At 46.3% G+C, this 13,556-nt stretch overlaps 1 protein-coding gene across 5 annotated transcripts in view; it reads left to right on the forward strand.

Moving 5' to 3' along the window:
- The window catches only part of KDM1A (lysine demethylase 1A), a 169,095-nt gene that overhangs the window by 140,247 nt on the left and 15,292 nt on the right, over positions 1-13,556 (forward strand). For all 5 annotated transcript variants that reach the window (XM_005309377.4, XM_065576829.1, XM_065576833.1 and 2 more), the window contains 2 exons: positions 6,388-6,502; positions 13,405-13,532. In XM_005309377.4, coding sequence (XP_005309434.1) covers positions 6,388-6,502; positions 13,405-13,532 — 243 coding nt within the window. The remainder of the gene's footprint in view (positions 1-6,387; positions 6,503-13,404; positions 13,533-13,556) is intronic.

Genomic DNA, 13,556 nt, shown 5'->3' on the forward strand with positions numbered 1-13,556 from the left:
CTTGTACATAGTTTATTTTAGTTAATAAGTAGTGTTAGAGTCGCAAAGAAATTAGACCTTTTGGGGAGAAAGGTTTACTCAACAGCCAGTATCCAGCTCCAGGTGTCAAACCATCAGGCCCTGTTGGGGAGATACAATTTTAATTTGTGGGACTCCCTCAATAAGTTCAAGGACTCCCTTCCACAGGACCTCAGTCTGCAGTATGCATCCATTCTGGAGAAGGGCAAGGCAGTGGCTAGAGGCTCTCTCCAGGTGGCATGGGTTGCAGCTGACTCATCAGCCAGAGCTGTAGCCTCTGCTGTGGTCATGAAGCGCAGTTCGTGGCTGCAATCCTTGGAGCTCTCCCAGGAGATGCAGTTGTCCGTTCAGGACCTCCCATTCAAAGGGAATGCTCTCTTCTCAGGGCAGACTGATGCTAGGCTGCACTGTCTGAAGGACTCTCGGGCCAAGTTACGTTCACTGGGCCTTTACACGCCACAAACCGTTAGGAATCAGTACCGGCTACCTCCACCGCCCAGATCTTCGGGGCCACTGCGACAAGGCACCAATAAGAGAAAGGAATGGGATAAAGGGTTTAAACACAGTTGTCGTGCTTCATCTTCCTCGCCTGCCCAGTCTGGTTCTGCATGACACCCAGGGGGACCACGGCAGGCATTTTGATGGTGCGCTTGAGAACAGTGCCCCACTCGAACTTCAGAATCACTCCCCCACACCCAGTTTGTTTTTGAACGGGTTGTGTCCCTTCCTGGCTGCGTGGACCTGATTGACATCAGATTGTTAGGTGCTCAACACAATGGCATCGGGCTATACTGTGCACTTCTCCGCCATCCCTCCTCCACCCCATTCCCCATCCCTCTTCAGGGACCCTTCTCATGAAGAACTACTTGTTCAGGAAGTGGAAACCCTCCTATGGCTAGGGGCAGTAGAGGAGGTCCCTCAAGACATGAGGGGGAAAAAGGTTCTGTTCCTGATGTTTCCTAATCCCGAAGGCCAAACTGGGCCTCAGACCCATTCTAGACCTGCATCACCTCAACGAATATCTCAAGAAGTTGAAGTTTCGCATGGTCTCCCTGGCCTCCATCATCCTCTCCCTGGATCCAGGAGATTGGTATGCTGCCCTCAACTTAAAGGATGCTTATTTTTCATATCTCCATTTTCCATGAACACAGAAGGTTTCTCCCTTTTATGGTGGGCCAACACCATTTCCAGTTATAGTGCTGCCCTTTGGCCTCTCATCCACCCCATGGGTTTTCACAAAGTGCATGGTAACAGTGGCTGCTTACCTGAGATGTCAAGGAGTACAGATTTACCTGTATTTCGATGACTGGCTCGTCCAGGGAAGGTAACAGGCCTAGGTGCAAAGAAGCCTCGATCTGGTGCACTCCACCTGTCAGGATCTGGGCCTGCTTATAAACGAGCAGAAATCAACTCTGACAGAGTTAGCAGATAGAGTTCATAGGATTGATCCTCAACTCTACACAGGCCAGAGCCTTTCTGACAGAGGCCCATTCCCAGACCATGTCAAGCTTGATCTCCCACATGAGACCACCCTCTCATGACTGCCCACGTGTGCCTCAAGCTGTTGGGCAATATGGCAACTTATACTTATGTGGTCCAGCATGTGCAGCTCCATCTCAGACCCCTATAGGCGTGTCTGGTGTTGGTCTACCTTCCCAACATACACTAGCTCGGGTGATCATGGTACCGGTTGTCCCTGGATGGACCCCAGCTCGGTATTGGAAGGAGTTCCCTTAGGTGATTTTGGTCTCCGATGCTTCAGACCTGGTTTGGGGAGCTCGCCTCTGCACGCAAGGTCGCTGGTCGCAGGAGGATAGCTCTCTACACATATACATCAGGGAGCTCAAGGCGATACTCTTGGCCTGTCATGCATTCCTCCTCCACCTGATGGGCAAGGTGGTTCAAATCCTAAACAGACAATACCTCGGCAATGTTCTATATCAACAAGTAAGGCGGAGCTCGCTTATCAGCCCTTTGCCAAGAGGCTCTCTGGTTATGGGGCTTCTGTGTGCAGCATGCCATTCATCTGGTGGCCTTGCACCTCCCAGGGGCCAGGAATATGCTAGCAGATTACCTCACCAGGACCTTCTCGTCTCACTGCGAGAGGTCACTTTACCCGGAAGTGGACAGCGTGATCTTCCAGAGGTCGGGGAATTCCCCAGGTGGACCTGTTCGTGTCTAGACAGAACAGGAAGTGCCTCAATTCGTGGGCTCAACAGAGGCTCCCTTTCCAATGCATTCTTACTCCCGTGGTCAGGGGCACTACCGTATGCCTTCCCACCAGTACTGCTGGTTCAGAATCCTTGTGAAGATCAAGTGGGACAAGACGAAGGTAATCCTGCCAGCCCTGGTTTGGGAAGCTGTTGGCGCACTCGGTAGTGGAACCTACAGAACTACCACTCTGGCTGGACTTACTCTCCCAGAACCATGGCCGACTGCTGTACCTTAACCTCGCAATCCTGCACCTGACGGTATGGCTGCTGCATGGCTAAATGCAGAAGAGCAAGCATGCCCAGTACAAGTTTAGCAGGTCCTGATGGGTAGCAGAAAACCCTCTACCAAGGCGACCTACCTAGCCAAAAGTAACAGAGTCTTGTGGCACCTTATAGACTAACAAATGTATTGGAGCATAAGCTTTCATGGGTGAATACCCACTTCATCAGGGACATCTGGGGGCGATCTGGATAGTAATCCCCTCTGTATCCCCTGTCGGCTGTCCTGACTGCTGCTGCTGATACACTACCTCCGAATGGCCTTATTCAAAAAAGCAAAGGGCAGACCAGCAAGAGACACTGTGAAGTTAATTATCATAATGCCTCCCCTGCCCCCCAATGTAGGCAAGCCCTAAGAGAGGTTTTCGCCAAATCCTCAAGTTACTGTCCTTGCCCCAGTCTACTTACCTAGACAATGTACTCCTGACATGACCACAACTTCCCTTACTCCTCCTCATCCTCAGAGGAATGTAGTCCTCCCCCGTGCATACCCCATCATCTCCATGGTTAGTGCACTGGAAGTCTGGAAGGGAGTCCAGGAATTAATCCCTTAGGAATGCCATAAAGTCTTCTAGTTTGCACAGGGAACAGCCTGGCTGATACCTGCCCATGTGCCCTCCTCTTCACTACCCCTATCAACCATTACCTTCTTGGAGTGGGAATCCATATTCAGGAAAAAGCCTGCATCCTCCACAATCTGAAGGGCCAGATCTCCTTCACTAGGGGGCAAATACAACCTTCCTAAACTTCTTGCTTGATTAAGCCCCAACTAATGGAAGGTGAAAATGATCACTCCCCCGAACAGAAACATGCAGGACCACCTCCCATTTTATATTCTTCTCTCGATGAGGCTCACTGCAACTTCAATGGACTTCCAAGACCTCATGAAGACAATACTGGAAATGCTGGATATCCCTATTATACAGGAGACCAGACTAAATGATCACAATAGTGCCTTCTTGCCTTGGAATCTATGAATCTATAAATCCCACTGGAGCTCATCCAGGAGAAGCAGCATAATCTTCTCAACATCCTCCAGACTGAGACTCCAGGGAAACTGGTGATATCCACAAATCAGAGGCTTCTCACGTGTGCCATGACAATCTGGCACGTGCCAGCTTCAATTCCCGCTACTTCCAAGAGCACTGAACCTCCCTATCAAGTGCCTTCAAGTATCAGTATCCTGCGCCGGGCTCCCTTGTGGTTCAAGCAAAATCCATAGATCAGGGTCTTCCAAAGTCCACCCTTTGCACAAAGAACCCAAAAAAGTTAGAACTTTTTGTCTTGAAGGTTTACTTGTTGATGAGCCTGCAAATGAGAGTACCCAGCTACCAATTTCTACTCTCAAAATGTGACTTTTTAATCTGAAAAAGGCTCTCCAACTTTGTGGACAAACTGCCAGAAGAATACCGGGAGATGAAATCCCTCATGTTCTAAGGTCAACTCATGACCAGAACATCACTTGAAGCTGCACTAACATCTAATGCAGCACTGAGAATGATGACCATTCCCTTTACTATGAGGAGGTCATCCTGGCTGCAGGCATCTGGGATTTTGAAGGAGTTTCAGGTGCCCATTGGGGACCTCCAGTTTTGAGAGCAATGAGCTATTCAACAGTAGTATGGAGGAAATGCTCTATACATTTAAAGATTCGCAAGTGACCTTGCAATCTTTGGGACTGTACATTCTAGCGCTGAAGCCACAGAGCCAAATACCTCACCAAATATTACTCTCAGCAAAGATATTCAAAGCCTCCCAAGGAAGAGAGAGATTTCTGGAACCAATCCTCTCCTGCTTCCCCAGCCACTTCACTGCCTGGGGTGTCAAACAGGCAACAAATTTGATGTCTGCACTGAAGGCCTGACTTGACCATTTCAACCACTTATCTTACTTATAAGATGCCTGGGCTAGGATGACTGGTTGGTCCTCAAGGTAATAAGCCAGGGATATCTCATCCGGTTTCAAGTGGTTCTAACCCCTTTTCTGGGACCCTTCTCATGAGGCACCATTGAAGCAGGAGTTACCTAGAAAAGATTCCTCTGGTCTTATTAGACTTTATTCACTAAGGCTCGGGCAGCCTCTGCTATCTGGATAACATTTTACATACCTTAGAGCATGCAGAGATGTATGTAGATCAGCAGTGTGGAGTTAAGTCCACAGACTTGCCACTTGTTCCCTCGTGCAAGCTTCCAGATTGGAGGATAATTTTGATAGGGCTGTCCTGCAGTCACTCTTCAAGTAGCACGCCTCTTACCCATCTCCAAGCAATTAGGCAACTGTTTGTCCATAGAGTCCATTCTTGGTGATTAACAATCACTTGGAGAGAATGCTTACCTATCTTACAGTAACTATAGTCCTGTCAGATGTGTTATCCACAAGGAGTCCATGGCTTGCTCTCCTTCCCCACTGATTTGGAGTTCTGCTACTGTAGGATTCTTTATTGGCAAAGGTGGTGGTTGAAGTTGTCTTTGAGGAACGAGAGGGAAGCCAAGGGACAGGTGCAGCCACAAATGGATTGCTTTTAAAAAAGAATCCAGTATTGATGCACATGAGGAACACGTGCATCAAAAGTTGAAGCTGCAGACAACACATCTCAAACCGCAGTTATTGTAAGGTAAGTAACTATTCGTTCTATTTTACTAGGAATGTAAATAAGAATTCAAGGACTGTGATAGCAAGCATCACACATTTCCTTTTTGTAAGAGAAGTATTAACTACTAATTTACTCCAATCTTCAGTATATCCCTGTATCTTCATGAGTTTTGAAAACTCGTCAGTGGGAGACCAGATTTTTGAGTGTGCTCAAGTTGTCTAACTATTTTCCTTTCCTGCTCTTCTTCCTCCACAGTTATTTTATGGGGCCTTCCTTACTAGCTAATTATAATTCCATTATTTTTTTCTTAAAATGGATTTTAAATAAAAAGTCCAGTAATCTAACCATTTGTCTCCTCTACAGATCCACACTCCTCATCCCACCTGCTTGCTTGTCTTTGAATTTTCAAGCACTTTGTCTTACAACAGAGAACGGGTTTATATGTGTAACTGTAGATGGAAGTTAGACTGATACTATAGTGTACCTGCACTGCTAAACCAGATGACTCTCTAGTTCCAAGCAACCTTCCTAATTTGAATGTTTCACAGACTGTGATTAATGTGCTAGATATCCGGATCCTTAAGAGTGCCTACAAGAATGTATAAGCAAGACCATAGCTGGTATGGTAACTTGGGTAGTAATGTTGGGCGTTTATATTCAGTAAGGGGGAGGGATAGCTCAGTGGTTTGAGCATTGGCCTGCTAAACCCAGGGTTGTGAGTTCAATCCTTGAGGGGGCCATTTAGGGATATGGGGCAAAAATCTGTCTGGGGATTGGTCCTGCTTTGAGCAGCGGGTTGGACTAGATGACCTCCTGAGGTCCCTTCCAACCCTGATATTCTATGATTCTACTGAACCAATGCCCCAGCATAGTTAGATGACATTTTATTGAGAAACATGCAAATGAGGCTTACAACCTATTGTGGCTATTAAAGATCCCATGGCACTTTCTGCAAGAGTTCACACTTTTAAATAAAAAGAATTTAACTACCAAATTCTCCCTACATTTTCAGTTAAGGAGCTCTTCCTCACATCTTGTTCTAAACTATTGTGTGGTTGTATGTACTGTTACCCGGTGGGTAATATGATCTCTCTGCCATAGCTTTTTAATCAGGTTGCAAACTACTGTGGGATGCTTTTGTATGGAAAGGCAATATATAGATAAGTGGCTTTGTATTCACTGAATTTTAAGAATAGCCTGAGATTTCCCGTCATTAAAAGCGGTACAGAGAATGCTTATGTTCAGTTTTGGATCCTCTTAACTCTTGAGCCCTCTCATTTCTAGGTGGTATTATGTTTTGACCGTGTCTTCTGGGATCCAAGTGTCAATTTGTTCGGTCATGTTGGCAGCACTACTGCCAGCAGAGGAGAACTTTTTCTATTCTGGAATCTCTACAAAGGTAAATGTATTGGGTGTTCAGTTTTATTGTCATTTTCTTTTTCACAGTAACAGAACTAGAAAAAGCCATTTGATGATGATCATAATAAAGCTTATAGTGCTTTTCATCAGTAGATTTTAGAAGAAAGTATCAATACCTCCATTTTAAAGATGGACAAACTAAGGCAGAGAGAAGTAGTGACTTGCCAAAAGTCAAACAGGTCAGTGGCAGAGCTGGAAATAGAGTTCAGGTTCTTCTTTGAGTGCTGGTCCCTGTGTGTATTCATAATCTCAATGCGCCTGAGACCAGAAAATTCTAGCAAGTAGTGTCTGTAGGTCTATGCCAGCATCCCTGCTCTCCTTGTGGTCTGTGCCAAGGGCATAAGGGGTGAAACAGACTGATGCTTCTTCAGTTCCTCCTTACTGCTGAATTTGAGATAGTAGTTAGTAAGAATCCCCACCCTTCCTCAAGTACTGCAGAAGATTCATCAGGACAGAACATGAGTCATTCTCACCCTGCTCAAATGGCCCAAGCAGTTCTAGTTCCCAAGCCTCCCACGTACATCCTGGCGGCTCATCAGCATTCATTCCCCGGTGCGGGACTTAAATTATGCCCAGGCTTTAAGAATTGCTTCTCATGCCCCTACTCCTTTTCGGCCAGTGATGACCACTAGTGTGCCTCTGCTACCACAGAGAAGCTCATATCTCTGCTAAGTGCAGTACTGGCTGCTCTTTTCCCAGCTGAACATATCAGGCACAAGAACTCCACCTTTGGAAGCACCTAATGGAACATGCCATGAGGCCCCAGTCAGATCCAGGCCAGGTCCTCTGAATATTGACCTGAGACAGAGGAGAGCACCTCCTAGCTCGATGTCTGACTCAGGAATGGAAATGACTAGAGCGAAGGACCCTTTGGCTGGGCCTTCTCACGAGTAAAAGACGCTCTCATAGGCCTGAAAATAGATTCCCTCCTATATTTAAGAGAAGGGATCCTTAAGTAACTCCACCCAGGTAGGGTGAGTCCTTGCACCCAGGACACAAGGATTTAGGTCTTCCTAAGCCTCGTAGCCATGATCAAAAGGCGCATAAGAGCACGGCTTCTTCAGTATTGCTTCCCGCATCATCATCGATTATGCTGCCAACTGAGCACAGGGAGCGAAAGATCATGAACCATCACTACCGAAGATGACCACATGGTCGGAGGCTCCTTCATGGGTGGTAGTGTCGGCCATGTAAGGAGCCACTGATTACCAAGAGTCCCTTTACACTGACTCTGGCAACGTGAGGCAACAAGCTACAGCCTTCAATATCCTACACCACTCCTGAGGATATCGCCATCTTCCTGGATCTGCAATCTCTCCTATTGTGAGGTACACCCTTCACCAGGTAGAAGTTCATCCTGATTTCATCCACTAGTTGTGGCTTCCCAACATAGATACTGATTCTACTGCCAATGGAACTGGACTCTCATTATCAAGATTGTCAGATGTGTACCAGTGAAACAATCTCTCTCTCCTCCCCCCCCACCTCCCCCCCCAACTGAGGTAGATCAGCCTAAATGAGCTCAGGAGTCTCCTCCTACCAGTTTCATCCATTCAAATGGAGACCCCCCCCCTCCTCAGGACCAGTGGTACCCAAGTCTGTATCTTTAGTGATAAGATAAAATTTCACATGGTTACCTTGGCATCGATAATACCAGCACTAGAAAGACATGGTTCACAGTTCTCAATATGAAAGATGCATGCTTTCATGTTGATATTCACCCTTCCCACAGAAAGGTGTCTCTGCTTTGTCTCCCACTATCCTTGGGAATCTCTGTGAACGTGGAAAAGTCTTTTGGCTCAAACCTAGACTATAGATTTCATAAGAGCAACCTTAGACTCACTCAGGGCAAAGGCTTATCTCTCTATGGACAGATTCTAAGCCAGAAGCAGGCTGATAAATCAGATTATGAACGACCCATGGACATCGGTCTAGATTTGCCTTTCTCTCTTGGTTCACATGACATCATGTACTTACATAATGCCATTCGCTAGACTCTACAGCCGCTGCCAACAGGGTTGGCTGCACACAGTATATGTCCCAAGCAAATATAGCATGAATACTTTAGTGACAATCCCCATCAAGGTAAGAGTGTCTCTGAGCTGGTGGAAAGCTCGTGCACAAGTGTGCATGGGCATTCATTTCCTGTCCCCCACACCCAACAGGGCAGTAATCACAGGTGCCTCTTTTGATGGAGCCAACTCACATGGATGGTCACACAGCAGATGGTCACACTTGGATGCCCTTGGAAACCAGGATGCACGTAAATCTCCTGGAATTCAGAGCAGTCTGACAAGCATGCCATTAATCTAATCTCATCAATCAGACAATATGATAACTGTAATCTACTTTAAAAACCAGGGAGGAGCGAGATCCATTCCCTTGTGTATAGAAGCAGTCAGTTTATGGAACTGGTATATAGAGAAACCACTTCACCCTATCAGAACCATACCTTCCAGGAGCCCAGATTTTGCTGGCAGACAGACTCAGCTAGCACTTTGCCACTGACTATGAGTGGAAGTTATACAGCTCAGGGTGAACAGCATTTTCTCTCAGTGGGGAACCCTTCCTCAGGACCTGTTCTCATTGCAGGCAAACAGGAAATGCAGCACATACTGTTCCAGGGGAGCTTGGGACCACTTTTTAGAGGTAACGCTCTCCTAGTCCCTTGGACAGACAGTTTGAACTATGCCTTTCCGCCTATCCTCCTGCTTTCTCGAGTACTGCAGAACATTCAACAGGACAGAGCATGAGCTATTCTTGTGCCCAAATGGCCCAGGCAGTTCTGGTTCCCAGGTCTCCTGCATATGTCAGGCAAGCTGTCCATCAGCATTCATCCCTTGATTCAAGAGAAAGGTGAGAGCATAGAATCATAGAATCATAGAATATCAGAGTTGGAAGGGACCTCAAGAGGTCATCTAGTCCAACCCCCTGCTCAAAGCAGGACCAATTCCCAGCTACATCATCCCAGCCAGGGCTTTGTCAAGCCGGGCCTTAAAAACCTCCAAGGAAGGAGACTCCACCACCTCCCTAGGTAACGCATTCCAGTGTTTCACCACCCTCCTAGTGAAATAGTTTTTCCTGATATCCAACCTGGACCTCCCCCTCCGCAACTTGAGACCATTGCTCCTTGTTCTGTCATCTGCCACCACTGAGAACAGCCGAGCTCCATCCTCTTTGGAACCCCCCTTCAGGTAGTTGAAGGCTGCTATCAAATCCCCCCTCATTCTTCTCTTCTGGAGACTAAACAATCCCAGTTCTCTCAGCCTCTCCTCATAAGTCATGTGCTCCAGACCCCTAATCATTTTTGTTGCCCTCCGCTGGACTCTTTCCAATTTTTCCACATCCTTCTTGTAGTGTGGGGCCCAAAACTGGACACAGTATTCCAGATGAGGCCTCACCAATGTCGAATAAAGGGGAACGATCACGTTCCTCGATCTGCTGGCAATGCCCCTACTTATACAGCCCAAAATGCCGTTAGCCTTCTTGGCAACAAGAGCACACTGTTGACTCATATCCAGCTTCTCGTCCACTGTGACCCCTAGGTCCTTTTCAGCAGAACTGCTACCTAGCCATTCGGTCCCTAGTCTGTAGCAGTGCATGGGATTCTTCCGTCCTAAGTGCAGGACTCTGCACTTGTCCTTGTTGAACCTCATCAGGTTTTTTTCTGCCCAATCCTCTAATTTGTCTAGATCCCTCTGTATCCGATCCCTACCCTCTAGTGTATCTACCACGCCTCCTAGTTTAGTGTCATCTGCAAACTTGCTGAGAGTGCAGTCCACACCATCTTCCAGATCATTAATAAAGATATTAAACAAAACCGGCCCCAGGACCGACCCTTGGGGCACTCCACTTGAAACCGGCTGCCAACTAGACATGGAGCCATTGATCACTACCCGTTGAGCCCGATGATCTAGCCAGCTTTCTATCCACCTTACAGTCCATTCATCCAGCCCATACTTCTTTAACTTGGTGGCAAGAATACTGTGGGAGACAGTATCAAAAGCTTTGCTAAAGTCAAGAAATAACACATCCACTGCTTTCCCCTCATCCACAGAGCCAGTTATCTCATCATAGAAGGCAATTAGGTTAGTCAGGCACGACTTCCCCTTCGTGAATCCATGCTGACTGTTCCTGATCACTTTCCTTTCCTCTAAATGTTTCATAATTGATTCCTTGAGGACCTGCTCCATAATTTTTCCAGGGACTGAGGTGAGGCTGACTGGCCTGTAGTTCCCCGGATCCTCCTTCTTCCCTTTTTTAAAGATGGGCACTACATTAGCCTTTTTCCAGTCATCTGGGACCTCCCCCGATCGCCATGAGTTTTCAAAAATAATGGCTAATGGCTCTGCAATCTCACCCGCCAACTCCTTTAGCACCCTCGGATGCAGCGCATCCGGCCCCATGGACTTGTGCACGTCCAGTTTTTCTAAATAGTCACGAACCACTTCTTTCTCCACAGAGGGCTGGTCACCTTCTCCCCATGCTGTACTGCCCAGTGCAGCAATCTGGGAGCTGACCTTGTGCGTGAAGACAGAGGCAAAAAAATCATTGAGTACATTAGCTTTTTCCACATCCTCGGTCACTAGGTTGCCTCCCTCATTCAGTAAGGGGCCCACACTTTCCTTGATTTTCTTCTTGTTGCTAACATACCTGAAGAAACCCTTCTTGTTACTCTTAACATCTCTTGCTAACTGCAACTCCAAGTGTGATTTGGCCTTCCTGATTTCACTCCTGCACGCCTGAGCAATATTTTTATACTCCTCCCTGGTCATTTGTCCAATCTTCCACTTCTTATAAGCCTCTTTTTTGCGTTTAAGATCAGCAAGGATTTCACTGTTTAGCCAAGCTGGTCGCCTGCCATATTTACTATTCACTATTCTTTCTACACAAGCAGACATCTCAGCCCAGAAGCTCTTCACCTCATGCTTTGTATTTGGTTGGTTGTCAGTTCTTGTGGATTACCTCCTTACCCTCAAGATGACAGGTCTTTCCCTTAGCTCAATACAGGTTCATCTCTCAGTTCTTAAAGGGCTGAATTAGAACTTTCCCATCAGTAATAAGACAACCCCTCAGTTGGACCTTAAGTTAGTATTTAAACCCCTGGCTACCTGTTTGATGCTTCACCTGTCTATGAAGGTTGCTTTCCTTGTTGCCATCATCTCAGTCAGAGGGATAGGTGAACTGGGAGCCCTAATTGGAGACCCTCCTGTATTTCATAAAGACCAGGTCTCATTATGACTGCATCCAAAATTATCATCCACAGAAGAAGCTTTGGAATTCCACATAAACTAGACTATCCACTTACCTATAAAAAGCGACAAAGAGTCCTGTGGCACCTTATAGACTAACAGACATATTGGAGCATAAGCTTTCGTGGGTGAATACTCACTTCGTCAGATGCAAGAGTATTCACCCACGAAAGCTTATGCTCCAATATGTCTGTTAGTCTATAAGGTGCCACAGGACTCTTAGTCTGGATTTGTAAAAAGCGACAAACACGGCTACCCCTCTGATACTTTACACTACTTACCTATGTTCTTTCTAAAGCCCCATATGTCCAGCATTGAGAAAAGACTGCTCCCTCAATGTGAGATGAACTTTGGCATTTTACCGATGGAGAATGAGACAGACCAGAAAGTCACCTAGGCTGTTTCTTGCCAAAGCAGAATGAGGACAAGCTATTTCCTACCAGAGGATCTCCAAGTGGATCTCTGGCTGTAACTTATTGTATCAGTTAGTACACCTTCCTACACCACATAGGGAGTTAGCTCACTCCACAAGAACTTAGGCAGCCTCAGTAGCATCATTTCAAGAAGTACCTCTGCTTGATGTTTTCAAGGCAGCAATATGGTTCCATCCATGCAGGAGACATCACATTTTGGTCCAAGCCTCCTCTGCTGACTCATCCTTTGGGACAGCAGTTCTACAAGCGGCCATACCACCTATATACATGCACCCTCCTCTGAGTACTGCTTATCAGTCACCCACAGTGGAATACACAGAGGGACCAGCATTTGAAAAGGAGGAAAGGAAAGTTACTTACCCTTTGTAACAGGAGTTCTTGGTCCCTATCTGTATTCCACTACCTGCCATCCTTCCCTTTTGCTTCAGATCTTCTCTGATTCACAGTAAGAGGAAGAACTGGAGAGTTATTGGTCTTCATCCCCCATTATGCCCTCAGCACTTACTGAGGCAAGCAGGGGCACAGATGCAGACTAACAGACACTACTTGCTAGGATTCTCTAGTCTCAAATGCATGGAGTACACATGTATCCACAGTGGAATACAGGTAGGGAACACACATCTCAAAGAACTCCTGTTACAAAAGGGTAAGTAACTTCCCTTTACCAAGCAATCCAGATCACTCTGTATGACAGCCCGATCTTCTTCATTGTTTGCCAGTCTGTGTCATCAATTATTTCGTCTTTAATTCCAGATCATTCATAAAAATGTTGTACCAGTCCCTGTGGAGCCCCACTAGACACAGCGCATGATTCCCCATTTTAAAAAAGCGATGGTGTCCTTAATGAGGGCCACCTCCATCTCTTTTACCAACTTAATCCTTCCTAAGCAGGTTATAAACAGTGATTTTTAACATTCCAGTCATTCGGATTGTCCCAGCTAAGAAACTAACAAAATGTCCATTTTAATTATAATGTAATCTTATCTCACTTGTTTCAAAGTGAAGTATTTACACTGTGGTGGTTTACCTGGCTCTTGGTGACTTAAGGCCATTTTGTAATTTTGTTGGGTTTGGTTTGTCTGGAAAATTTACCTTCTGTTACACATTTTTCTAAGTTTAAGTTAAAGTACTTTACTCATAATTTAAAAAAAAATCTACCAGCACCTTGATGCATTGTTCTTCCTCCTCCTCCTTAGCTCCAATTCTCTTGGCCTTAGTAGCAGGAGAAGCAGCTGGGATCATGGAAAACATCAGTGATGATGTCATTGTTGGGCGCTGCCTTGCAATTCTCAAAGGCATCTTTGGCAGCAGTGCTGTCCCCCAGGTACTACTCACACTGTTTTGTATA

Source organism: Chrysemys picta, chromosome 23 (genome assembly GCF_011386835.1).
Source record: "Chrysemys picta bellii isolate R12L10 chromosome 23, ASM1138683v2, whole genome shotgun sequence".
Classification (NCBI taxonomy): domain Eukaryota; kingdom Metazoa; phylum Chordata; order Testudines; family Emydidae; genus Chrysemys; species Chrysemys picta.